The sequence below is a fragment of the Lichenostomus cassidix genome, chromosome 5 (assembly GCF_008360975.1).
Source record: "Lichenostomus cassidix isolate B80296 chromosome 5, HeHo_3.0, whole genome shotgun sequence".
NCBI lineage: Eukaryota > Metazoa > Chordata > Aves > Passeriformes > Meliphagidae > Lichenostomus > Lichenostomus cassidix.
Window position 1 is genome coordinate 38,695,358 of NC_139486.1, and position 27,948 is coordinate 38,723,305.

General features: G+C 46.4%; 1 protein-coding gene across 6 annotated transcripts; it reads right to left on the minus strand.

The window, feature by feature from the left end:
- Window positions 1–1,442: 1,442 nt before the first annotated feature.
- ARHGAP1 (Rho GTPase activating protein 1) lies at window positions 1,443–27,765 on the minus strand. 6 transcript variants are annotated; one of them, XM_085062499.1, is made up of 15 exons: window positions 27,659–27,765; window positions 22,475–22,658; window positions 22,122–22,178; window positions 21,583–21,675; window positions 16,265–16,294; window positions 10,924–11,011; window positions 10,547–10,678; window positions 9,967–10,053; window positions 9,272–9,370; window positions 8,474–8,581; window positions 7,187–7,263; window positions 6,721–6,795; window positions 6,053–6,184; window positions 5,797–5,900; window positions 1,443–5,198 (listed from the first exon to the last, which is right to left on the minus strand). In XM_085062499.1, the coding sequence occupies exons 2-15, from the start codon at window positions 22,611–22,613 to the stop codon at window positions 5,019–5,021; spliced, it is 1,401 nt and encodes a 466-aa protein (XP_084918625.1). In that variant the 5' UTR covers window positions 22,614–22,658; window positions 27,659–27,765; the 3' UTR covers window positions 1,443–5,018. The 6 variants fall into 6 exon arrangements, with proteins under 6 accessions (XP_084918625.1, XP_084918623.1, XP_084918624.1 ...); XM_085062497.1 differs by having other exon boundaries at window positions 6,053–6,181; window positions 6,718–6,795; XM_085062498.1 differs by lacking the exon at window positions 27,659–27,765 and adding an exon at window positions 22,889–24,620 and having other exon boundaries at window positions 6,053–6,181; window positions 6,718–6,795.
- Window positions 27,766–27,948: the final 183 nt, after the last annotated feature.

Genomic DNA, 27,948 nt, shown 5'->3' on the forward strand with positions numbered 1-27,948 from the left:
AAGGGAATATTCCAGCTTGGGGTACAAGGATAACTAATAAAAGCAATCTTTCTTAATCACATCTTCAGAAGGTAACACAGTAAACTGAGCATCCCACTGCAATGTTAAAGATCCCGATCTATCTACCTTATATGCGTGCATACATGTGCATGTATGAGTGTCATTTCATGTGCTTAGAACAGACAGGCTACAGTATCAAAACCCACAGCAACCATCCCATAAGATGTGAGGTTTACTACAGGGCCTTCACTTTTCACCCTTTATGCCAATTCACCAGTAAGACAATGGACTGGAAAAAACACCAGCAAGTAAGAGAGAAAGTAAACAATCACAGAAGTATAATTATCACGAAGATCATGAACAATTAAATACCATCCAATTATGAGCCCACTGTATGTATTTATAAAAAGAAAAATGTTCTCAGAACAATGTCCATAAAGCCACAGGGCAGCTACTCATGAGAACACATCCAGTTGCAATGGTGTTTATGCCATGTTCAGCACTGCTCATGGTTGCACACAACCAGCTCCCTGCCAGGGACAGAGGCACCTGCTCTCCAGCTCCTCTGAGCAGATGTTGCTACAGTACAGTGACAGGCAGGTCACTGTGACAAAGCCCTGAGCCAGGACCAACTGCTACACTCAGAGGAGGTTTGAGATCTCGCTGTATAGCTGGCATGTTAACCACACTGACCCCATTACAGGGGCCATGTCAACATGCAGAAGAACTGGCAACACTGGGAATCCCTTAATTGGATGGTTTATGAACAATAAAAACTGAAAAGCAGCACGCAGTTTAGACATGCAAGTGTTGACATCAGCATTAGCCCATCATCCTGACACATCATCGCAGACATCCCAGCAGTCAGGCTACTGCCCAATGCTGATGGTTTTAGCTCCAGTGCTCTCCATTCTACTTCTAATTCTTGCATCCTAGCCAAAAAGCTTACTGATGTAACAGGCAAATCACAGTTTTTAGGGAAAGGTAGCGAAGTGAATGTGAATTAAGGGGAGTGTAGTGGTCCTAATGTGACTGTTGTTCATGTTAGCAAAATGCAGACATTGAAATGAGAAGATGCAGGCTTCCACTGCATGTATCGCTTGGCCACATGATAAACTTAGCCAGCTAATCCTAAAGTGGCTCCCAACTGGCACCTAGGGCAATCCTAGGTAGACTGCTCATCCTGACACAAAGATGGTAACCTGGAAGAACAGCCCTGTTCAGGCAAGAGCCAAGTCAACACTATTTCATTTTTGTTTTAACTCTGTTTCCAGCTCGAGGCTCCTGCAAACTCGTATTTCTTCAGAGTTACTCACATAGGAGGCATTTAATGCTTTCTTTCCTTCCTCTCAGCATGGTTGTGGTTGGCAGTATAGACAGCCTTTCTTCTGTTTCTTGTAGATGTGCCACTGCTGCTGCCACTTGACAGACATACCTGAATCTGGGATTACATTTTGATCTTTATTGAAATACAAAAAGTGCAAACCGTGAAATACAAGATTGGTGCAGATTAAAAGAAAATAAACAATGTGAACCGTGAAAACCCAGGCCTGCACCTGATGAACATCAACAAAGAAGGCAGGAAATGCCAGCAACAAAAGCAAAGCCAACATTTTTGCACAGGAGCCCCTGTGCATAAAAAAGCAAACTGAGACCAAACTGGCCCTCAGCTCTCTCAAGTTAGCACACATTGCCACAAGGCATCTGGATGGCCCCAGACCCCCTGCACCACCCAAACACTCGTGTCAGTTCACAGCTTGGGCCAGCAGTGATCAGAGGCCATTAAGACAGCAGGAGGCTTAGCAGAGGGGAATGTTCTAGGTGCTAAAAGCAGGAGGTTGATGCAGAACAAGTACCCCCACAGGAAGAAATGGCTAAAAGCTAACCTGAAAGATAAGCCAGGGAAGAGACCCTTGGGCAGCTCTACAGCAAGGAGAAAACCATCACAGACCAGCACCTTAATTGTATACTGCCCCCAGCCTACACAAGGCAGGGAAACCCAGCCCAGCCAGCACTCTGCCCGTGTGAGGAGGGAATTTTACCTCCTGGTCTTGGCAAGTGCAGGCTCTGGTGACCACCCAGCTGGCAGAGGCTGCAGGCAGGCCCAGGCCAGTTCCTTGCTCAGGTCACAGGAGGGATATTTCAATACAAGGCATTCAGGAGAACAGATTGCAAAAGCAACCCTGGTTACTGTGCCTGCTCCAGGGCCCTCAGCAGCTCCAGCAAAAGGAGCAGCAGAGGAAAGAGGATATTTACACTGGGTCCCTTCCAGGATTTGAAAGCACTTTCCCACCATGAGCAGTAGTAGTTCCCTGAACACTCTCTTAATCTGCTCCCTGCAGGCAATGAACTGGAGCAGGCTTTTATCCCTGCCTGCAGGGGATGCACCAGCTTCTATTTTGCTAAAAAAGGAAATGCCATTTTAAGAATTCACTAAAAAAAAACCCAAATCCACCAAAAAAACCCCAAGTAAACCACCCAACTCCAGCCAGAACTCAGACACTTGCAGTAATTCCCACTTTCCCCCTGCACAGGAGCTACTCCAGTATTGCTCCTCTGGCTACTGGGCAGGGAACAGTCCTTGCTGCTCTGCAAGTCTGGAACATACCACCCTCCTCAGAGAGTGCACAAGGCCTGGCCTCATGCACGCAGGCACTTGGATTCCAGGTTGCCAAGCTCGGGCTTGTTTGTCCCAGAAGTTAGCTGGGCTTGCCTGTCCTCTAGGGAGATGAAGGTGAGGCCAGTGTCAGCTGCAGACACAGTCAGAGCACCAAGTCTCTTTTTCTCCCTGCCAAAGCCTGCACAGAGCAGGGCACCTGCAGGCAAAGAGGGGCTACACTGGGCTCCCTCAGCCTCCACAGCCTTGCTCCTTAAACACTGAGCCAAGTACACCTCTCTCCACATTAGTCCACCCCAGATTACTCCTCCACAGCATGTCAGCCCTGCTAACTCACTCTAGAAGAGCTTGCAGATGAATTAGGAGCAGATTATCTCTACTCTGAAACATTTACTTGGTTACTGCTGTGAATTGCTCGGGATGAAACAATCCTGGCTGAACAGGGAAGGCTCCTACTCTTGGAAGTGGGAGACTTGAAGTCAGCAGCCTTGTAGCCTTCATAGAGTAAAGTCTTCTGGTATCTAAAATGGATCAGATCCAGTCCTATCTTAGAACATCTCTTGCTCCAGTCTTAGTAATGCTTTCTTGCTCACTGTTCCCACCCACAGGTTGGCGTGCCTCCTCCAAGCCAGCTGGCTGGACCTGCACTGCCTTGCAGAGCTGCCTGTGTTTGCACCCATCCCCACTCCAGAGTTTAGCAAAAAGAGCAATCTCCTTAATTCCTGCAGCAGATGTCACTTGCTGTGATTACACCAGGGGCACCAACCTCTGGTCAGTGTTTAAAGGCAGACTAAAATATTATGAAAAAGCAAATTCTGTTTAGCATCCAGTAGCTTTTAAAAAAACAGTTCTGCTTGGTCCAAAAGATTTGTCCCTGAGGCCACATGCAGCAGGGAGGACTGCGCCAGGCACACAGGGCACAAGATACAAAGATGTATCACACCAGGGAAGTAAGGCTAGAAGCTCCCTCCTAATACTCTGACAGGCCCAGGCTAAGGAGAAGGATCTCTTTTAGTTCAGGCAATGGGAATGAGGCAACCCAAACCCAACAGTGATGTCCTATGAGTGTTGCAGCTGCTCTGGGGAGGTGCCAGATCACCCCACTCTGAGCCTGTCTTGCAGAGAAGCCAGCTGTGCCCAAGGCATAGAGGATGCAACTGACCAGACAGTAGGGTGGAAGGTATGAACCCAGGAGGAGACACTGCAAAGGCCCTTGGCATGGAATAGCTGTTTCCTCACAGCTTTGGCACATGAGTGCTCAGCACCTGGGCAGAAATTTGTAATCCAGGCCTGGTGCACTCCATGGTGAGGGTTAGCCCCAGTCCTGAGACCTTCCCTCACGGCTCTCTGTTACACTCTGCTGGAGAAAGTTGTGCTCAAAAAGACAACTAGTCAAGGCGGTTTGTGCCAGTCAGCACAGATACATAAACCAGAAGAGGAGGCCCTGTGCTTCTGCCAGGACAGATGGTGATCCCCATGGTGTTCAGCAGCTCAGTGCCACCAGGGCACTTGCTCCTGCCACTGAGACTCACCAGCTGTCCAAGGGTCACAGCTGGCCCAAACACACAGCCAGGCCAGGGATGAACCTTCCCAGCCAGACTGGAAGTGCTGCTGGAAGGACAAACACAGCTGAACTGGAACACTACGGGAGGCAAGTCACCCACTACACTCCAGCAAACATTGAATAGTATCCAGAGTGGGTGACCCCAGAGAGGTTGGGCTTTGGGCTACATTCACCTTCATTGTTTTGGAGTCTGACACATAACACAGACCCTTGTCATGAGCCTGTCCTTCACCTGCCTGCCTAAAGCAGGGGGTCTAAAGTGGTGTTTGCAAGTGCAGGACATGCTGCTACCCGAAGCCAAGAGCTGCTGCTCCTTTCCCTGCTTTAGGTGCTTCTGGGGAAAGGCAGGATGCACGTTCAGTGCTGAGAAATGGCACTCGCAGTAAGAATGTCTCCCTCACAAAACCCAGCAAGCCCACCCTAGCCCAGACAGCCCAGCTGAGGCAAGAAGGGGTGAGCTGGGGCTACTGGGAGCTTGAATAAAAAGATCTGTACAGAGAAAGGGATCAGGAGGGTGGAAAAACTGCACGTAAGGGAAGGAGGAAAGGAAGGCAGGTCATCTGATAGGGCAGAAGACTGGTGATGAGCCCTGGAGGAGCTGCACAGGTGGGTTAGGACTCCAGTCTCAGCAGCTGGGAGACCAGCTCCCCTGCCCATCCGGAGCTGCAGGTCTCCTGCTCACTTACTTGCACACTTTCACCATCATCTCCACAGCCCTCACTCTGCTCATCACCCAGAAGATCAATGGTCCCTTTGTACTGGAGACAGCTTGGTCACAGCTCCAAGACAAAGAAGGGGGAAGGTGGGCACAGTGTGCAGATGTGGGCTGGCCTGGATTCAGGCCTCCGCAGCCTCAAATAGCTCCTTCTGGTGGTCCAGCAGGAATTTGGTAAAGGTATTGATGGGATTGATGGCTTTCAGAGTGATGGCCACATCTTTGGCCCAGAGCAGATTTGGGCCAAACACAACTGCCAGGTTGGTGTTTGTCATCTTGTTTTTGTCGCTGTGAGCAGATACCTATGTGGGAAAGAAAAAGACCATCATGAATCCTACAGAACAGCATGGCAGCTGCCCTCTACCCTCCCCAAACCCAGAGCTGACAGACTCACAGAGAAAATAAAAGGAGAAAAGCTCACCAGGCCATATCATAATAACAGGACCAAGAGCACTGTCAGCTAATATCTCTGCAAGTCCAGATCACCACTCAGGATGTTCCCTCTTGCTCAAATAGTCTTGCAGTGGCTTCCTTGGCAGCAGAAAGTACTGTAAGGCAGATCTGAGACCCCTCTTCTACTCAGCTACTTTGTAGTTCTACTTACACCCTGGGGAGCTTCCAGCCTCCCTGGTATAGACCACACAGGCTGTATGCCTGCACCTTTTAGGCTGAAGGCTTGCCTGCACCTCTCAGTGTTACGACAAGCAAATGCTTAGGCTACTGCACCATGATCATTCTTGAACTGCTTAGGCTAGTTCACCTTGATCATGCTTGACCTTTAAATAAGAACACAAGGTAGGGAAAGGCAATTCCCTAGCCTGAGACACATTTCCTCTCAGAGGAAAAGAGGGAGCAGGCAGGCAAAAAGCTGATGCAATGCCCACTTTTGGAATTGCTCACCTGCACCAGAAAGGCTGCCAGTAAACGAAGCACTTGGTAGTTTTCTTCTGGCAAAGTCTGGAGCGTTTTGCGAACAATATCCACACGATTCCCCTCCTCCACATCTAAAAATCAAGAGAGATGGGACAATCCTCAGCATCCATTCTGATGAAAGCCCTATTGGTATTCACAGGGTATCCCATGCATGTCCCCACGAAGACATCTTGGTCCCTAGCCAGTGCAACATTCAGGGAGTAGCACACTTGTTACAACTCACTCTGGAAGTTGACAACATGGCTGTAGAGGCCAAAAGTGAGGAGAGGCTCAGGTAGCTCCCTCAAGAAGGTCTTGAGAATCACAGCAGGGAGGTGGACATCTTCATACTCCTGGAAATCTACAGGCACACCTGAGAAAATAGAGCAGAGACTCAGTGCTCACTGACCAAAGCAGGACCTCCTCCAGACAAAGGACAGAACATGATGGTCAGAGCTCAAAACTAAGAAGGGGTATTTTAAAGAACACAGAATACTGAAGTACCACATCTTCTAGCATAGTGGAACAATATGTCCCATATTATATACAAAGCAGTATATGCTGAATCCAGCACTACATCTTTAGAAGTCATCAAATGAAACACGACTAAGTTTCTGCCCGGTCATCTTCAGTCCCTCCAGTTTAACCAGAATAAGATGGTACATCCCACCCCAAGAAACAGGGAAACTTTCAGGAAAAAAAGGTGCAGTAAGGGGAACACGAGTGGAAGGAATGTGCTTTCCACACAGCAGAAGTATCAGATGCTTCTCCCTTGCAACTCATGTCATACCCCAACCTACACACCTATCAGAGGAGGAGAGGGTTCAGGATGGACTAGTTCCAACACAGTTCCAGTTGGACAGTAGTAGTTAGAGAATGAGAGAGGCTCTGATGTGTTTGGGCACTTACCCATATTGTATTTTTGCTGGACCTCTCTGACAACCTGTGTATTTGCTGATCTCCGGAAAATCCCCTCTGTAGTAAGAGCTGTGAAGTGAGAACACATGGAGAAGAAAGATCAGCCATTTGAGAGTCTCTAAAAATACTGACCTTAACAATCACAAATCCATGCTGTAGGGGCATTCAGACAGATGTTAACAAGTCCCATTCTTACAGTACAACTATTCTTTCTGCTTCCATTTTCAGACAGAGGATCCAAGGAGCCCTTTGGCTACTACTACACAAGTGGAAGCATGGACACCTGAAAGAAAAAGGTTTCCTAAGCCCTGCACAATCTCACTTGAAGGCTAACCCATTTAGTTCAGGCTTTACACCCTATTCTAGACTGCTGTTCTTCTTTATCTTACCACAGTCTTGATGGGAGGTTGGACAGAAGAGAGGTCAGTGATAAGGGATTGCAGCTTCCCCAAACACTTACCGTGCTCCCGCAAATGAGCAATGGTGTCTCTGACCACCAGAGGAACAGGAGACTGATCAGGACTCTTCTCCCTGAGACTGCAGCAAGAACAACAGGTTACACACGACTGGTACACAGGACTGGTCCTGCCCTGTATGCAGCCTCCAACTCTTGAAGTTACCTACACAATCTATACTACATATGATCTTCTTATCCCCATCCCTGGTTCAGCCATTATTCCAGCCTTCTATCCTCTTCACCCATCATGTTACATCATTCACTGGAGCAATTATGAGCTCATTACTAGACCACAGGAACATTTTTCCATCTTATGTTAAAATCACAGCCTGTATATGCCAGGGCAAAGGGTTTCCAAGAAGGCAAGGATGCTAGTTATAAATCAGGTTAAAAGGGTTACACTTCCTTTTTCCTTTCCCATAGGAACAAGGGCAGAAAGAAGTTGACACACAAGAAAAATAATTTTAGCCACCACACTCCTGTGACAGAAGATTTATCAACACAACGGCCATCAGGAAAAACCTTGTGATGCCAAGGTGTTTGCTGCCACCCTCACATTTGATTGTCCAGCCCACTTGATAGCCTAGAGCTGTTCACCCCTCCCAGGCAACTAACAAGCTCAGGCACACAGCACCATGGGAAACACCATCTGGAAATGTTGCACTGAAGCTGGGGAATGTGTTCCCAGACTGCCTCAGAGGATCTGTCTAGCTACACAGTACTGGCTCCTCCTCATTCCCTGGGGAGGTAAAACCACACTCAGAGTTAAAAATACCTTCAACACTTACTCAGTATCACTAGCCCTTGTCAGTGTCTGTGTTTGTCTGTGTCACTGTGCAGGAATGGGGAGTGGGATTCACTACAAGAGTGAATAGAAGTGCTTTCAAAATAGAATTTATGATACGGAAAAAAAAACTAAGAAACAAATCTGCAGCACTGCTCAAAGTAGCATAGTACTAAAGAGACCTCTGTCAGCTTCTTACAGACTTCTTTTGCTTAAAAGGAAGTTTCTAGAGCCATAAAGCTGTCCCCACGGTCCTTATTTTGCTCCTCTCTTAGAGACTCTAAGCTGCAAAAACAATCTAATCCAGGGATCAAGAGGGTGGAACTGAACTGAGTTAGTCAGGATCTGGACATGAGCACAGAGTTCCTCAGAAAAATGATTAAAGTTTTGCAGGAAGTCTGAACTCCAAGAAATTTCACAGTCATTTTTGCTGTTGCTCAGTTATAAATACAGTGACCTCACATAAGCAAGTCAGGGCAAAAGCAACACAGTCCAGAGATACTTACTGCTGCAGGGAGACTCCAAACTGCTGATTTGGCAGCGGTGGGCGTGGAGGTGTTGGCTTCTGGGGCACTTGTGAAGGTTTCTGTAGGGATCTCAGGTATTCATCATACCTTCAGCAAAACACAGACCAGTCAAAAGCCACTCCACCTCCCAGAAAGTGCATGAACCCAGCACTGCACACCCACTGGTAATAGCACCAGATCAGTATGGTCAATTACACCTATGCAAAACAAGGATAGGCAGCACTGGAGCACAAGAACAAACACCTGATTGCCAGAAAAAAAGCAGGGAGAAAAGGACTATCTACCCAGAATCAAGAGTTGGAGTAGCTGAGTAACAGCGTGGGCAGGAGGCCAGGACAGCACTGCTTGTGATGAGACAGATGCACATGTGGGTGTGGGACAGGGAAGCAATCCAGTAGGACTGAGATTTTGGCAACTTTGGGAAGCCCCAAAGACAAGCTGAGCAGTGCAGAATGAGCTAAGCAGGTGCCCAAACACAGCAGATGCACACCATGAGCTCCAGGTCAGTGTTAAGGTCAACATCTTGCAGGAAGTCCGCAGGGGGTGAGTGGGAGTTGCAGGATTGGGGCTCCACTGGAGGAGGATTTTTAACTCTAAGACAGAACTGGGGACTGGGGCCAAGGACACACAGAAAGGACTATAGAGAGAAACCACAGTCTTGAAGGCAGCTTGTCACCACACCCTGCGTGGAACAATCTCTTCCTTCCCTTGCCACTCTTTCAAAGCAGTCCCCTCTCACAGAGGCCTAAGCAAGTGGGAGACAGGCAGTATTCTCACTTCAGCACTTGGCTTGGGATCCCCAACTGTTCCAGCTTCACATACTCCTCCAGCTCACTAAGGTAATTCACATAAAAAATCTTTCGTCCAAATTTAAAGCTGAAAAACAAGAGAAAGGTAGGTATGTGAGGAATTGGGAAATTCAGTAACAGAACTGACTTCTTACAGAAAGACAGCAGAGGGCTGCAAGAAACATCAGTGGGGCAAAGGGTAGGTATGGCTGAGCAACAGAGATGTCACCCATATAGCTCTCCCACTCCATCTATTTTACCAGGAGATACAAAGACTTTCCAAGATACATTAGATGCCCTAGCAGCAGCAGGCTCCCTAAAATGCTGGATTTCTCCTTCCTATGCTCAGCAGTAGGCTTGAGAAAGTTTTACTCTCAATTATTTCACAGAGTTATAATTTCAGTATCACAATAAATTAAATATAATTTGGACTGATACTCTCACTTCCTTTTTCCCAATTAGCAGAACCTGCAACATTTTACTTCTACAACTCTGTAGGTTGTTAAAGAGGTATTTCTGGTGTGTGAATATTTCTGAGCTCAGAAATAGGAGGAGACAGAATAAGGTGAGAGACTCCAGGATAGGCCTGGCAGCCCGGGCTCACATGTGCCCCTCTGAGAATGCCCCATTGTTTCCCCGCAGTGTGAGCATGGGGGTGAGCCTCCTATAGTGCTTCCTTCCTACCTGATCAGAGGCTTGAAGAGTATCAGTAGGGTCTTGATGAACATGGTTGGGTGCACAATATACAAGGCTTTGATGTTCTTCTTGTACCTGCCAAGAGAAGCCCAGTAAAGACAAGCTGCACTTTAGGCGGAGGAACCAACCTTTCCACAAGATTAAGGCACCCTAGCTGCTTCATCCCTTTTGCACTGAGCCTCTCCACTCCCCAGCACCTATGGCTTCTGCTCTACCAGGCTTCGTAGCTGTGTCAGGCCACTCAGCAGCCTAAGGGCATGCCACCCTGTATTGCAAGATTCATCTAAAAGCAGTGAACAGCCTAGCCAGGAACCTACAATTATACCATGGGGCCAACACACTTGCACCAGGTTCTGAGTTTGCTGCTTGCCTGTTGGCCTAAAGGATACAACTACAGAAGGAGCTCTTTATCCCACGGTTCAGTCTGCATTAAACAACAATCCACCTCCTTAAGCAGGAGAATAAGTGACAGTAAATTATGATCACCAATCTGCAAAGGGGGCCTGGGGAAGATCCTCTGTGTTAGGCTACAGAACATAACATCCTCGCTTGCTGCAGCCTTACTCACTTGCGATCAAATTCCCTGTAGGCATCCCGCAACCAGCTCAGGGATGGCTTGTTCTCACTGGTCAGGCCATGGTGCAGGTACACCAAAGTATAGTCACTCTCCACATACTGGTCCAGTGTGAATTTCAGGTACCTGAGAAGAAAGAACTGATGAACTCACTTTGTGCTCTGCTACAGAGAGGCTCTTCCTCCTCTTTCTTCCTCCTCTTTTTGTGTGCCATGACATAGGATTTGCATCACCAGCAATGGAGGTAAGCACTTGGGAGGACATGTCCAGGTAAAGAAGCTACTGTAGATGGATCTGTCCCCAGGAATCCAACATCTGAGAACTGGGTCAGATTTTATAAATTGACAGCAGCCTACTAAGACTCTACTCACCCCAGCAGTTTCACATGATCTAGTTGATGACTTGGGGGCATCCGGCAGGCACTGAACAAAATTACTTTTCTTCCATATTTGTCATCACCTGCAGATAAAATGCCAGAGATTACAGGGAGTTTAAGGACTTCATTGTCAAGGTCTTGGCAGCAAGGGGTAAAGAAAGAATGAGAAACCACCATAACAAGGCAGAAGTCTGGTTTGCCACAGCTGCCAGCAAAGCTAAATCTGATTTTCAGCAGTTACCATGGGCCTAGTGTGGAATCAGAAACTTGAACACCAAGGGCCTGGCAAGTCAACAATGAGAATGAAGAACAGATTCCCTGCTCCAGCCCTGAAAGGAGAGGAAGGATTGGAAGCCAGGGTGCCTCAGGGCACATAGAGATGGAAGCAAGTAGAGAGCAGAGTGCTCAGAGCATTAATCCTGCAAAGCTGTCCCTGGGCACTGCTCCTGATGCACATATGTCCAGGGAGGCACAGGGAAAACTACCCCTCACCGGCACAATAACTCCTTCCATCCTGCACATAGTCCCAGACTAACCGCTTATAGTCTGGTGCATTTATTTCTTGCTTCACCTGAAGCTCAGTCCTGTACACAGCACACAGGCCATCTCATATCCTGGAAAACAAGAAATTCCTAGAAGAGCAGCTCCAGTCACATCCCAGAGAGGAGAAGCAAGCATCATCATAAGTCTCTTCTACAGATGGACCAAGTAGGGCTGCTGGACTCTCCAGGGGGATTGTAGAATAAGCTCTTCACTGCTTCCAACTGATTTTCCAGCCACAGAGAGATTTTTCCAGCCTGAGCTGGAAGGAGCTGCAAAGTGCAGCACAACAAAGCATTCTTTGTAAAAACCATGCAGAAAACAGTCCCCATCACACTAGAGCCAAATAACTGATAAAGCACTGTCATGTCATGGAGGACACTCCCAGCCACCACTTGAGGCTTCAGAGACAACAAGCCAAGTTTTCCCCAAAGCAAATCTTCAACCGTCAGTGGACTTCTGCCAGCAGAGATCTCAGCCCCATGAACAAAGCCCAAGCAGATGCGCATGGCCAAGCTTAGCAGACATGCTGGGGAATAGAGAGATTTAGATAAGTAAGAACCAGGTCACAAATCTTGTGGACATACAGAGTTTGAGGGAAAGTCTGATTCTCTCCCAGACACAGCACCCAATCCATTTCCACAAAGATGACTTCTTTTGAGCAGCGGTGGAGATGAAATGGTTCCTTTAGTGTGAAGGGTTAAAGTCTTCCCACCTTTTTAGCTACTCACCCTGCTGTGAAACCTGTGTTTTCTTGTCAGGCAGAGTGGAACAGTGAAAGGGGCTATTGAGGTTATATTCAACAATACCCTCCTTCCTCCCATACGGTAAACCATCTCATACAGACCACAGCACAGAAAAGCAGCAAGGATCACTACTTTTGCAGGACAGACCTGCAATACATCATTCCTGTTGAAATAAATCTTTTTCCCCACATGGATTTAAAATATTCAGAGCATGCAGCCATTTTCTCACCTTTGCACAGGTTCTGGCCCTCAACTACAACTTGGCTACACTTCCCATGCAGCAACTGAGGTCTTGGAAGGGCAAACCTCATGTTTCTGAGAACACTGCCTGTTGGTACCAGATGACCATTTGGTGCTGCAAATGGCAGCCAGGGAACTCACACACTCTAGCCATGACATTAAGATGCCTCCAGCCCCCTTTTGCCCCCATCTTGCCAGAACAGATTCTCTTGCTACTTGTTCACTTTAATTTTCACCTTGCAAGTCCCATTTTCCAGTCACTCACCAGACAACACAGAATTTGCTGATGCACACAAGCCAGAAATTCTACAAAAGCTAAGGACACTGCGGCAGCACTAGGTACAGGCCGGGAAAGGGGCAGCATAGGCCATCACATTGACATACACATGCGGAGATAAGGGGCAATTAGGGAGGACGCATGACCTGGAATGCAGGACTAGGAGAGAGTGATGCAAGGCTCATCTGGAACAACCAGATACAGTCACAGCCAGGCCACAAGACCAACATCACATCGCATATCCCACGGTAGCCCACTCTCTGCCTAGCCAAGAGTTTCTTGGGCTTGCTTGCTATGAGATTTAGGGCTAGGTCTAATGCATTTAAGTTGTCTATAAAACTAAGTGCAGGTCACAAAGTCCTGGGTAGGGAACATGGCATATTGTGTTGACTCTTCCCATTTGTCTTGAGTAACTCATATGTCTATCTGAAGGATAAAGGGTACTGCCTGCACAAAGCACCAAGAAGATGTAGTGTTTGAGAATCTGTTGAGTTTTGTAGTGATAAAAAAGAATGGTCAGAAAGACAACAGATCTTTGCAGATCATACATAGCTCTATGCTAAATTCAGAGCAGCTACTATCTTCACTTAACTGAGAGGCTGCATCTCACACCAGAGTGGATGGTCTGAGGGCCAGATGCAGACTGCAAGCTTGATCAAGGCAGGCCTTTGTGTTGTGCAGTACAGAACCACGTTCATGCCATGCTGTGGGTGGCCATACATTCAGCTCAGGCTCCTGGGCATTGACTCCCAGACCTGACAAGTCATAATTTGGGAAGCACATAGCTTAAATGGCTTTCTGTGAAATGACATAAAAGCCTGTGGCAGGGCCTGTGCAAAGTCTAGAATCTTGTTCCTTATATAGCCTTGGTGAAAACGTCTGGGATCGCCGGTAAAGAATAAACAGACAATCCATGATTCTGCCAAAGGGGAGATGGCATGTATCCCCTGGACAATTTCCAGGGCCAAGTACATCAAAAGATAATCTACAGTGCCCTGGATGACTGAAAAAGGAGTGGCCTGCTTTGCCTTCCAAATCAGAATGAATTTATGCATGAGAGACCTATAAAGGAACCAGCATGCCCTTTTCTGAGTTCTGGGTTTTGCTTGTTTCATCACACTGAGCTCAGCCTGTCAACACAGAAACTTTCAAAACCATCAACTGCCAATCTTGTTTCTACTTGAGATATATCTAATCAGTCTCTTTCCTCCAGACAAGACAAAATCAAAAATTCAGCATCAAAGCTGAACAGTCAGTTGCTCCAATTTATAAACAAGAACCTAAAGCCCATTCCATACATTCTTGGCTGTTGGAGGAAACTACCTGCAGGTGGCCCCTCTGCCTCCTACAGAACAGATTCTTATCAGGTTTGATCTTTCCCAGATGCTCCATCCCTTACACTATTTGCTTTCCTGTTTGCAATATTAATCTTATGTATCTAGGTTTTCACCCCTTGTTTGCAATTGCAAATAGCTGAAGTTTCCACTGAACACAACTATAGACCATGAAGTAATCACTCAGCTTCTCAGGCTGCCTCCTACCTCTCCCAGATGAGGAATGCTGAATAGTTAACAACAAGCCAATAAGCAATTATATACACTGTCAGCACTCATAGAGCACCCCAACTTTGTGAGTAAGTTCATACATAAAAAATATTTTCAATGTACACTGGAATTAAACTACCTCCCTGAAGGATGCAATTCAGACTATTTTTCCTTTAACAAAGAGCAAGACAGTAGCCAGTATCTAAAGCCTCTCCAGTCAAGACAGTGGCTCATCTAAAGAGATATTAACTTGCAGCACTGATGGACATAACCTCCTGAACATTGTTACGGCATTTGTAAGGCCCGAACTGTGTTTTTCCTCTTGCCCAAAAAGCAGCATTTCCAGAGCACTTCTGAGACAAGGGGCAAGGAAAATCACTGCTGTGTTCCCAGGCAATGACTGCAAGGCCAAACTCCTAAAAGGGCTGAAGTTTAAATACTGACGCTAATGTTTCAGACTGAAGCCTGCAGCAATACAAATGTATCACAGCAGAAATTCAAATCAAGATAGCAATAAAGTCCTGTGACAGGACTATTAAATGAATCTCCACAGCCAACATGGAAAATACATGCTTGGCTTCCAAATCCTTTTATTTACTGTTTCTAGGTAAATAGAAATATATCCATTACATATCTTCAAATATATCCTTTAGCATTTATGTCATGATTTGAGGCAGCCTAACTGCAGTCTAGAGACTCTGCTCATTCCTACCTTCATCAGGTAGACTCGGTTAAGCACCCACCTTGTTGAAAGATTCAGTTGGGAATATGCTGGTACTTTGATACTGAGAGAAGGCTGATGGATAAAACTTGCTACCAAAAGCTAGTGTTACTGGTAAAACAGCAAAGTTACCAGAGTTCAGGGTCAAGGAGAGGGCACCACTACAGAATACTGGAACATTACTATGCAAGTTTCACAAAACTTAGCATGTTTAATCAGAGCCACTGTCAGTAAAAAACCTGTCAAATGTAATTTCAGGTTCCTGCTAAGCTTATGGCACAGCTGGGAAATGTTTAAGTATAATAGATTTTAGCTGCCTATTGAATTCCAGGGTTAATTTAGCCCTGCAGGAAAAGAAGGTAAAGAGCTCAAAGCAGAAGTATTTTAATACATGGTATCTTTCACCTTGATATTATTAATATCCAAAAACTGCCAGAATCAGAAAGCCTTATGAAGTGAATATAGCTTTAACTGATACAAAATATACTACAGCATCAGATTAAGGGATGCAGAATGGGAGGATGTCTGAGAGAAAATGACAGAGAAGATTCCACATAATGAGGAAATGAGAATCAGCCTTTCCATGAATTGTGTGAAGGTCTTAGCAGGAAGAATTTCACACCAATAGAAGTTTTCATCTACACTGAGAAGCATGAAAGCACCAGCAGCCAAATTATTGAGACTTAGGACTGAAGTCCGGAGAATATTAACAAATGCTCAGCAAGCACAGGGCAGTCAAGCACAGCTTCGGGCGAACAAGTTACCAGAACACAACATCTCTGCAGCCAAATGGAGAAGAAATAGATAACAGTTGCTTTCAGATGGAGAATCCAGTTTAAGTGCCAGCTGCTTAGCACGTGAGTGCAGCAGCACATCATGTGAAAGAATAGGAAGCAATCCTAGAATGAACTTCCAAAGCACATACGGTAACAGGGTAAGCTGGAGTTCAAACTGAACTGGTCCAAGCAGGCTGCCACCATGACAGGAGAGGAACAAGATTTACACTGAGACTCATGAGCCCCAAAGTGCCCATAGTAAAGCCCACACGTCAAATTTGGCTCAGATGATTCTGCTGTGCCTGGGGAGGAGGTGCAGCCCTCAGACAACAATTTTGTGCAGCCTTTGGACTCCTGAAAAATTGCCAGTGCAGCCTAAGGCTGAGCAAAGTTTGGGCTCCCCTGAGACAGTCCAGCTACAGGCCATGGTCATGCTAAAGGAATACCATGATCTACAGAACCAAATGTTAGTGCCACAAAAAATCTACCTACCTGGTTGGGCCCCATCAAGTGCACCCTGGTCTGGAGGAACAGAAAAAAAGTTATAGCAAGCCAAGCTTTGCATCCTTTCCCAGAAAGTAATTGTGAAGGTAAAGTCCGAGAGTCTAGCCAGATTGCCACTGGGATGCATTTAGCTGCTGTCTTGAATTTAGTGCATTCAACCTTCCACTTCATCTTCCCCCATGCTCCTCTCCAAAGCAGCCTTACCTAACAATTAGAGGCAGTAACAGCAACCCTTCATTCCCAAATCTCTTTTTTGAATTTGCAACTAATTCTTTATAATCAGAGTCAAATTTCTGGCCCTTACTGTTATACTTCTTCTGCCACCAAAATTGGCAACTGCCATACTGCCATTTTTAAAAGAATTTATTGCAATTAATTCTGAAGACCTCTGAACAACTTCAGAAGTGTAAAGAGAATGGCATCATACCATATGAATAACACATCCCACACCCATAGCTTTTTTTTAAGATTAGTAGATTCTGAATAAAAAAATAAACTGCCAATTAGAATTTTAAAAAAAAGGTTCCTCTGCTTTATGAAGGCATTTATTATCACACCCAGCCCCTTTCCATCACTCTCACAGGTATATACTCAACAGACTCACATGGACCTATCAAGACAGGAGCCTTTGTAGAGCAGGGCTCTAGGAAGAAATTCTCCATTCACTTGGTCTCCCTTAGAAACTTAAAATTCCTTAGATACTCTCCCTTCCCTTGACCTTGCATACCAAAATATGGTACAAAAGCTGGGCTTGCTTTGGATGGACTCAATTCTACAGAGGCAACTCATCACTTTTTATCATACGAAATATTCTTAAACAAACCAACAAACAAAAATTTCAAAGCCAGAAACTACATCTAAAAGCAGCAGAAATGCAGGCAGTCTGTATGAATGGAGCCAATAACAATGTACCATGCCTGAAGGGAAAAGGACCCTTGTTATCCTTTGCTAATGGGCTTTTGCTGAGCCCATCAGCCACCAAAGACACAGTGCAACACACCTTCAACACAAGTTTTGTTAGCCAATTCTACCTCTGCCTGCATAGAGAAACAACAGCTACTGCTACTCCAAGATTGGTTTTACCTCCCCATGACAATCACCAACACCACCAGCAAATTACCAGCACCAGCTACAGTTTTGGCACCTGCAGCCACAATGTTTGTTGGGTAGGTTTAGTACCAGATTCATCAATTAAAATAGATTTACTGCTGAAACTGCAACTTCAGTAACACAAAAGAAGGTACACTCATAGCTCTTCACCTTGTTTTCCCACTTCAATTACAGGTCTGACACATATTGGCATCACAGCTTTTCTGCAAGGGCAGCCTTGCAGACTGACAATTAATGGTGTGAGGCAGCAGATTTCACACAAAAACTAGTAGAAACATGCTCTGAGGTTCAAGAAAGTTTTGAAATCACTGGGCAGGGATTACATAGCTGGAGTACATAGTGATGGCCACTTTCCTGACTACTGATACACTATATTCTACCCTCCATGGCAGTAAGAAACTCATATGCCAATATATGTTAAGTTCACATTTTCTTACCCCAAAAGAAAGCAAGGCAGTTATTGTGTAAAGTGGGAATGTTGATGAAGCTCACAGCCATAGTTTTGCATGTTGACCACAAAGAAGAGACCGGTATTTCATATTGGGCAGCAGAACGAGGAAGGGACACCTTGCCAGAGCTGACAAGATCCCTGCTCTTCCCACACAGCCAGAGGTTTCCAGTACGAATTGCCATCTCCAGAGACCTCCTTCAGACCATTATTAACTACCCACCTCAGCTTTGCAATTCAGTCTGTGCTAAAATTCAAGGCCAAGACTATGTAATAGCTAGTCTGCCTCAACCCCCAAGAAGATGGAAGCAGCACCTCTGCCATGTAAGAACTGGCAAAGAGAACTGGCAGGAGAACACAGAAACTCTCAACATAACAGAAACCTGGGATAGTTCCTTAACAGCCCTCAACCAGGAGCTTGTTTTCCCTGAATGCTACGTGATGTGAGCAAGGAAAAAACCACACTTTGCAGAAATGGTTTGTGCAGTGAAATTGAACATCCTCTCTTACAGCTTCTGGCCACGTGTAAAGATGAATTTCACTGCAACAGTGCTCAGAAGAAGAGGTACTCAGAGTCAAGAAGAACAAAACCGCACAGAGACCTCTCCAGAGCCTGCGGAAAACATTCCATAAACACACACCTTAAGGCAGGTCTGAAAGGACCAGCAGAACAGCATTTTCTTCCTTCAGAGAAGCATCGAGTCCCAGAACTAAAAGAATGTTTCCCTAAACTAAAATATTGTGATTCCTAATAATACTCAAACTCTGAGTACTCCCTCAGGACTGTGGTCTGGATGCCTTTTGCTGTCATCTTTGTGTAACACACCAACACATGGAACAGCAGTCACATGCCTGCTCCTTTCCCATGGACAGCCTCTTCCAGCAAGATCCCAGTCACCAGAAGAGACAGGAGCACAGGGCACAAAGGAAAGTCTCCATGAAACTGCTGCACTATTTAAAAGTGGAAAAAAAAAAACCAAAAACTTTTTTTCCTAACAAATTCTGCAAAATGTTTTAAAGTACTTTCCCCTCTTTAGGTCAGATAGCCAGGTTTTTCAAATCCAGCATGCCCTGAAATGAAAGTCAGAAATTAAGGTGAGCCAGAAAATGAGCATGCGAACTTTTTGTCATGAGAACTGGGCTTTTTATTAAGTTATTAACACCACGCACATACACAGCAAGAAGCAATTACTTTTCTGACCACACAGGATAACCCTTGGATCATAGAGTTCAGCCTGAGGATGGGAACCAGCCTTCTGGTTTTTGTCTCAAAATAGCATCATCATCCCAAAATATATTTCAGGGCAGGCAGGAACAGAGTTAGCTATATGCTTTCTGCTCTGAAGTCCAGAATGGGGAAGGACATGGGACAGAAACCTAATAAATCAATAGAATGGATAAAACCACTCTTGATCTACTGCCATTAGCTAATATTTACAAGAGAACTAGGGTAGAGTTATTTTGTTTCAGGCTCAGCATAACCAGGTGCTCATTGCAACCGAAGGTGCTAAAAAACACAACTTGCTAGCAGAGCCAGATCCGAGCAGTTTCATATTAAATCCTCCAGTGAGATTTTTACTCCCCAGGCTACTTATAATAGGATTTTTCCAGACCTTCCCAGATTGTTTGCCTGCAACAACAGTCCAGAGAACACTACCCTGATTCTCTGAACAGTTAAAATTATCAATTATTGAACAAAAAATATTAACAGCTTCACCCCAGCAACCAGATTACAACTCAAGATCCCTTTGATCAACTTCATAAATTCTCCTTTCAGGAGATGAGAAACCAACAAGTCTCAAGACTATATGGCAGCAAATCCTCTATCTGGAGCTGTGCTCCAAGCTCTCCCAGTGCCAAGGAAGGGATCGCAGCACACGCTGTGTGTGGGACCATCACATGCTTTCAGACACATCAGCTACCGGAGAAAACTGGCCAGCAAGAGCCAAGAACAGAAGCTTCTCTGAGCTGTTTCTGCACTATGCAGAGACACTGCAGGGACACAGAGCTCCCCAGGAATACAAATTTAAACCACAACAGGGAAGAGATCCTGTTCAGAATGCAGGCATGGCTCCCAATCAACCACCATGACAGCCTGAAATCTTTTCAGGAAGCTGGCTAATTCTTCATTTGCTACCCTAGACACTGTCAAATGGCTACATTCCAACAGCTGCTGACACACACCTCCACTGGAGTGATACTCCTTTCGGAGAGCTTGTGAAAGAAAAAATCACGTTACCTTGGAACAGAAACACTGCAGAAAGAGTGGTGTTTATGTCAGGAGGCAGCTGACAAACTATATCCTTGGTTTGGGCTGACATTCCAGTCTTATCAATGTCTCTGATCTAAACTCAGCTAAGCATGCTGTCTGAAGCTTAGTCTAAAGTGAACAACTGTATCATTTAACTCAGCCTTTCCCAGAGTCCTCAAACACCATTTACCTCTGCCATTCACATTCCAAATATTCTAGCTATTACCACTGAAATGGCAGAGTCCACACATCTGTCCCTTTCCAGTTTAAGCAGCAGGGAGACCAGGGTGCAGCCCTCTATGAACCCCAGTCCTGAAACTCCAGCCCCATGGAAAAGAAACAGTAACACATTTGCAAATGAAAACACTTCTGGCAAATCTCTAAAGCACAACGGCCAAAATGTCAGGCACCTGGCCTGTCAAACTGAGCAGGAGATAAGAAACAACAAAGTTTTGAGTTTGCCATTACAATTTTGTTCCACAATAGATAAAACGTGAGAGATCAGTAAAAAGAAAGCTCATTTGAGAAAAGAATGATGTCAAGACAACTCTTACCAAAGTAAATGCCTGAGACTCTTGCTTTTGTGGTCAAACTCTGCTGCAGAACAACACTGAATCAGGAGGACTCCAGCTTGTGCCTCTGCTTCCTTGAAAATTCACATGTGGGGCAGGGACCAAGGTACAGAGAGATGGCAATAGAAGGGGTAGGAGGTGGCAGTAGGAGGGGTAGGAAGTGGCTATAGATAATCAAGCAAGAAGTGGGAATCAAGTCACAACAGGTTGAAGAGGTGCTTTTGTTTTTCTTTAAATAAGGAACACAAGACAAACTGGCCTTAGCCTACCCTCAGGCTTACCACAGCAATCTCAAAACATTTCAAAAACATCCCCAAAACTCTTTATTATGGAGGTCCCAGCAGTAAATCAATAAGGGTTAGTGTAAATAAAATAATATGGACAAGAAAACACAAAGAAAATCCAAATGCTTGTGACACTGAATGAACAGGTCTTTATTGCAGTAAAACACAGGCCTATTCTCCCTATTTCAGATTTCTGTACATGTTATTTCTGGACAGGATGGCAAGCTCTGCACATTCAGATATGAGAGATGCCACCTACTGTGGATTATTCAGTCAGCTGAGGACCTCACAGCTGTATTGCTTAACTAGGTAATTTCTGTGGCATTATCATGCAAAAACCATTTTGGTGCTCAGGATGTAGTAAAGGGCCATATCTAAAACAATTCAGCAAAAGCAACTGAGTCTTGATTATAACATAATCAGGACAGCAAGAGCCAAAAAGGAACCCAAGTTTAGCTGAAGTCCATGGAAAATTACACATCACAAACATTCAAGAAGTTTGGTGCTCCTTCTCTTTACAGTGCCACCTGTCATTGCCACTTGGGCCTGGCAAACAGAAGATGTCCCCAGAGCCCTATTAGAAAAGCCATTCCTCAGCCCAGCTGCAAAGACATCAGAGGAGGAAACAGAAAGGCTCCTACCTGCTACTTCCACAATGTGGTGCCTGGCGATATCATAGTAGGGATCATCCCACTGCAGGTGACTGACAGGCTCAGGGGAGCCTTTGGAGTCATCTGCACAAAGTACAAGAAACAAGCAATTAGAAGAAGGGATCTGTAACACATTGGAACACAAAGAGATAGAGGTATAAAAAAACCAGCACTTCTACATGGGAGGGACTAATGTATGCAACTGTACACCCTAAAATCCCACTTTTGAAATTCTGACTGGACAAGAGCAGCAATGACTTCAGAAGATTCTGCAAGTCCTATGAGGTCCATATGCATCCCTCAGAATGTACACTCTCTCAAAAACTGTTCAGATATGTCACAAATATTCACAAAGACAAAACCCAAGGGCTTTTTTAAAAACCATCACGGCATTTTAGAAAAGGAGGATCTTAACATTGTCCCTTGATGGATGGTCATCCTGAATGTCCTTGAGATAATTTTCCCGACCTCTTTGGGTAGCAGCTCATAGCACAGGATTTCAGAGCAACAACTCAGATCTCCAGCCCCACCTCCCAGATGGAAGTTTGAGACCATTCCACCATTGCAGTCCAGAAGGTCAAACTCTCCTGCAAGAGACCATAATGGAAGACTCTCAAGGATTTACAGCATGTCTGTACTGTCAGCACCAAAACGTAGCCAGGCACAGGACTGAGAAGAGCACATTCACAGCAGCTGGCTCTGCACTTTTTAGTGCTGTTCAATACTGAGGCTGATTCACCTGGGTGTGGTGCAAGTTTAATGTGTCTATAAAGCTTTTAAATGGAGCTGGGACTCTCTCTAGATGTAGATATGACCACAATGCTGCAGGACAAACAACTGCTTTTTGGCCAAAACCCAGATCCCAAACAAGCAGGATACTTACCTGATTTGGGAAAAGCAGGGACTTCATCTGCTGGCCAGTTCTTATCATCTATGGAGGCCAGTTTGAGCTGGCTGAGGGACTGGTTGGTATCATCCAAATTCAGGTCATCCTGAAGTTCCGAGAGTGGGTCTGTAGCCATGGTCCCCAAATACCACAGTTTATTTTGCAGTGTCTAGAACAAGGACTGCAGAGATTGTAAGGTAAGACACAGAGATCACAAATTTACCTTCTGCAGAGGCTCCTCCTCTTCTCGCTGATTTTCCCCCAATACTCCCTGATCTTTACTTATCCAGAGATTATGCTTCCCCTCCCCCTTAATACCAGCAGGAAGTCCTCCTCCTCCAAGTCAGGGGCATGACATGTCCGATTCTTTCATGCCAATTACTATCAAATGCCATCAAGAGCTGTACCAACCCTCTCAACGAGTCTCTTCGTGACCACAGGTCTGCACAGAATAGTTTTTCTCTCCTGAAACAGAAGCAGCACCAGGATGCTGTGGAAGGCGACAGGCTGCACCAGCCCCTGCCTGATACACTCCCTGTAAGGCTCTGAGCTCCCCCTCCCTCTGAAGGACTGGCACAAAGCCCAGCTGTTTCCACAGTTGGCCCAGTGCTGGAAGCCTTCCCAAGAATCAACCCCCCTCCTTCTCCCCATAATGGAGAACCAGAGCTCTCAACAACACTGAAGTGGGTGCTTCAATGTGCTGGATCTGAACAGGGAAATGAACAACTCCTTAAAACAGGAATTTTTTAGGCTGAGCTAGTAAGACAGGGAGAACAACACACATAAAATCCTCATCTCCTTTCAGCATCACCCTGTGAATCCTTTCTCTACATAACAGCAAACAGCAAGGAATCATCTCTTTCATTTAGAGCCATACTGCCTGAATGAGTATTTTTCATCAAGCATGCCATAAAACTGAGGAGACCAAAGAATTAAGCAAGTCCAAAAAATATACAGCTCAGTGCATTTACTGTTGTTTGCAAATATTTCTCACTCTCATCTGAAGCAGAAGATACATTAAAGCTGGGACTGAGCTAGCACAGCATACAGGACCTCCTAAGAGTACCAGCTCTTAGAGACAAATATTGGGAAACAGCTGTTATCCTCTGAATTCAGTGTCCTGGAAGTAAGCAAGGAAATATTAAAAAGGGCAATTATGTTTAATGACTGCTCACACACACCACATGTAATTCAGTGGTCACCAGGCAGTAAGCCAAGAGGAGCTGTACTAAAATGAAGTGACACCTTGCATCAGCAAGAGTCTCTGTAACACTGTTTCACAGAGATGCTTGTGCTTATTTTGCATTATGAAGATTCATAATGCAAAGGGTTCAAAATGATCTGAGGAGACACAACACCTTAGTGTGAAAAGTATATTTGCAGTAAAGGTATTTCCTTCAGCAGAGTGGAGAGGGGGCAATGATATTTTGCATCTTCCATCCCTAGAGCTTGAATGTATATATTCATCCAGAGAAAACAATGAAACAGTTACTCAGACTGAGCACAGAGGACAAAACCAGTCAGAGACTTAGCTACGCTAGGTGTGTCACATCCATGCTCAGGTCTATACTTATCACCAAGCTTGGGGATACATTTTGAGAGCACATGAAATTGAATATTCAGTGTTTTTCCTCTCCCTTTGGATCATATCAAGCCTATATTACTTACTTCCTGTCTTCCCTTATTTGCTATTCACCAGTTTACAACCAGTTTTCACCTCTCTGGGGCTCCCAAAGTAGGGGAAGCAATTGCTAATCAAATGCAATGTTTCCCAAAATATGAAAGAGCATGAAACACAGGCAGCAGGTCAGCAAAGCAGCACATCAGGCACACAGGGTCCCACCACTGCAACCATGCAATGACCCAAGCAAAATTATTCCCTGGTCTCTGGTGAGGGCTGCCAAACTGCCTGACCTCCTCTGATCTCGACAGGGCAAGGAGCAAGAAATCAGGTTCCCTCGAACCATGAGCTCATGCTGGAACCACGCAGCAGGGGAGCCAAGGGACAAGGACTCCCCACCCCTAGCAGCTGATCCGATTTCTATGGTAACTGCAGGCACTGACTCCTATGACTGACTCAGCGAGCTTAAAGCATTTCCCACAGGAGCTCAGCAGCCCCAAAAGCCAGTACTCCATGCTGAGGAAGCAGGGAGTACTGCTTTCTGGATGCATGGAGCATCCATGGCTCCCCAGGGCAGCCTCTCAGCATTCACAGCTCTCAGGGACTTCCTGGCCCTGGTGGGGACAAAGGACACATGTCCGACTGCTGCCATCCACTGAGATGCCTTTCATGTGGGATTCTTGGGGATGCCCAGGAGCAATCACTTCCCCAAAGCCAAGTCCTGAAATGCCTGGAGACCAAATCCAAATCCTTCCACAGAGCAGTGATGGCACTGCCATAGGAGCAGCAAGTCACCAAGTGTCCTCACTTGTCCCTACACAGATCACCACTTGGCTTCACAGTCAACTTCCAGCACTTGTCCAGAGACAGAAGAGTTAGTTATTAGACAGCACTGAGGGACTTCCCCTGTGGCATAAAATTGATCTCAGTGTGGCACCATGTGGAAGAAGGTAGTCGTTAGTAGGATCCATACTGAGAAAACAGCCCAGTGGATAGTGTTCTTGTCTCATTCCTTGGAAAAACAGGCAAGGCTCTCCAGATACCTTCATGTGGTTTTCACAGCCAGCTTCATTCCTTGGTTCTTGGTTAGTGCTCCATGGTGTTAATAGAAGGAGGATCCAGAGCAGAAGACCTCTTAGATTTCAGCTCCTTCTTATGAACCAGACCACAGCATCCAGAGAGCCCCAGAAGGTTTTGCAGAATTTTCTCCAGCCCTTTCCCAACATACAAAAGGCAAAAGCACAGTGTTTCACGTCAAATAACCCTGCAGTAGTTTAGGACATATAATCGTCTAAATAGTTGGGAACTAGTAGGCTCTGAGAAGGAGAGAACTGGAGTTAGGATGCCATAAACAAATTGAGGATCTTCATATAAGGATAGTGCAGCTACATGAGATGTCTCCCCAAGTACTCAAAAATTATCTACAAGCAGGATCTGTCATTAAACAGAAAGTCCATACGTATCATGGTGGTGTGGTTGTTAAAATGGGTGAAGTGTTTGTTGAAAACATTTAATGTTTTTTAACAATAAAAGAGCATTTCAACAGATTCAACTGAGTTTAAAATCTGCACCTGTTTTACATAAATGTCAGGACAAGATTCAAGCGGTACACTCTGTACAGCAAATAAGAAAAATTACGTACCTAGATTGAAAAAGCAAAAATTCTAGCCAAACATTTAAAAACTAAAGAATCACAGCAGCAGAAGCATTTACTTACTGCCAGGCTCTAAAGAGCCAACTGTTTCCTTTTTTCAAGCATTTAAGTATGTTTTCTCCAACTACACTGCACCTGAACACTTACTGTGTAATAAAAATTAATTCTCTTAGATAGGAGAGACATAATTGAGAACAGCACATTCTGCTAAAGGAGAGAACTAAACCCATTAAAATACAGTTTTCACACTTACTCTGGGCTGGAAATTCTTTATACAAGATCTGGAAACTACCCAGGGAAGACCATTCACTTATATCTATGAAATCTTGGTAGCTGCTGTTCATGCAAACTATTTTTTTCTGCAATTTCAGTTTCACTGCTTTTCTACCACTTATTTCTAAGCTACACCTGCTTGGTAGTTTCCTTTTCCTGTTTTTCTTCCAGATGTCCTATTAGTTCAGAAGTAAATTACACTTAAAAATATGTCCATGCATCTGTTACCACACCCTGGAACTGTACATACGATAAAGAATTACAAAAGCAAAGTGACATTCCATGCCACATGAACAAGCAATGGGCAGATGCAACACAGTCCCAGTTCTGGGATTATTTTTCTGACTCTGCTGCCATCCACACCTCCTCCCAGTTTTGGTTTATTTGCACAAATGTCTCTTCTTCCATATACATCAATCAAGTCCCTGCACTTTGCTATAGTGTTAAAAACAAGCACATTGCAAGAAAAGGGAGTAGTTACTCAGCAGACTTTCAGAGCACTCACATGCATGAATGAGCTCCAGAACCAAGACTCACCCACAAAGCCCATCCTGTGCCTTCCCTCACAGCAAGACTGATGATACCACCGAGAGCATCACTACTCTGGTACTACCCTAGAGGTTAAAGGTCAGACTGGCTTTTTCTGGCTCAGTGTGACCAGTTAACTCAGGACAGCCACACTATGGCTCAGGGAAGCTCTTTGGTCCTTCATTTTTTCAATAGCTTTTTAACTGAGCAGCCTTCCTTCCCCAGTCATCTCATTCGGTTTGCTGAAGGCCACCTCCGTGCCCGCTGGAAACCCACCCCAGCGAGCAGCCAACCTTCCCTTACAGGTTCTCTGCAGGGTCTGAGAGCAAAATCGCATAACTCCCCAAGTGTCCTCCCCGGAGCTGCTGCCCAAAGTAGAGAGGCTGCTCTCAGTGCCGAGCAGGAGCCGCCCAGGACTCACATGAGAGGAGTGGGGCACACACAGCCCTGCACGGACTGCACCCCTCCTCCTCCTCCCCTTCATCATCATAATCATCATCAGCCCCTCCACCATACACCTGTTCTCTCCCATTCCCTTCGGCTGAGCTCCTGGGAGACCCCTGAGCCAACCTCAAGATTGTTTACGAGACTCTCAGATTTGCTATTTACACCGCTGAAACAAAGCTCCCCTAGCACACGCCTGAAGGCAAGACAAGTACCAGCCCCTGCTGCTGGGCACCGGGGTCAATGGCAGTCAGCCTCAGCGCCAGCCCCGCCGCAGCCGCTGAGCTCGGGGCAGGCAGCAGCGGGGCCCGGCGGCCCCGGTCCGGCGGTACCTGCCCCGCCAGCACCGATCCGCGGTGACCAGGACCCGCGGGCTGCCGGCCCCGGCTGTCCCGCCCAGGTGCCCGGGGCGCTTTCCCGCCAGGCGCGCACCGCGGGCGAGCCGAGCGCTCCCCCGCACAGGGCGAGCCCGGCAACACCCGGGCGGAGCGGAGCGCTCGGGGCTCCGGGCCCGGCTCCGGCCCGCTCAGCCTCACCCTCAGCCCCAGCCCTGCCGCTGGGCCGCTCCCCAGCCCCGGCTGCGCCAGGACAGGCCGCCGGGCCCCGTTGCTGCACGCAGGGCCCGGCCGCGCTCCCCAGGCCGCCCCGCCGGTGCCGGTACCTGCCGCCGCCGCCTCCCGCCTGTCACCGCCGCCCGCCGGAAGCGCGGCCTCGCCGCCGGGGAAACCCGCCCCGCCCCGCTCGCTGCCGGCCGCCGTCCGGGCGCGTCCGCCGCTCCCTCGCAGCGTTCCGCCGGCACGGAGCGCCCGGGAGCGAGCGGGCGGCTGCGGAGGCGCGGGGGGCCCGGGCCACCCCCGCAGGCGGAGCCCCTCGTAGGTGGGTGCCACGGCCCAGAGTGGGTGGGATGAGCCGCCCGGCCTTCCGGGGCCTCCGATCTGCGCCTTCAGCTGT

Bases quoted from the DNA above. Each gene is read 5' to 3' on its own strand.
- ARHGAP1 (XM_085062499.1), bottom strand. From the start codon at position 22,613: ATGGCTACAGACCCACTCTCGGAACTTCAGGATGACCTGAATTTGGAT. The intron at 8,582-9,271 runs GTGAGAATACTG...GTTTTGCTGAAG, and splicing joins ATCCCAAGCCAAGTGCTGAA to GTATGATGAATACCTGAGAT. The intron at 5,199-5,796 runs GTGAGCAATTCC...TTTCCCACATAG, and splicing joins TGGCAGCCTTTCTGGTGCAG to GTATCTGCTCACAGCGACAA.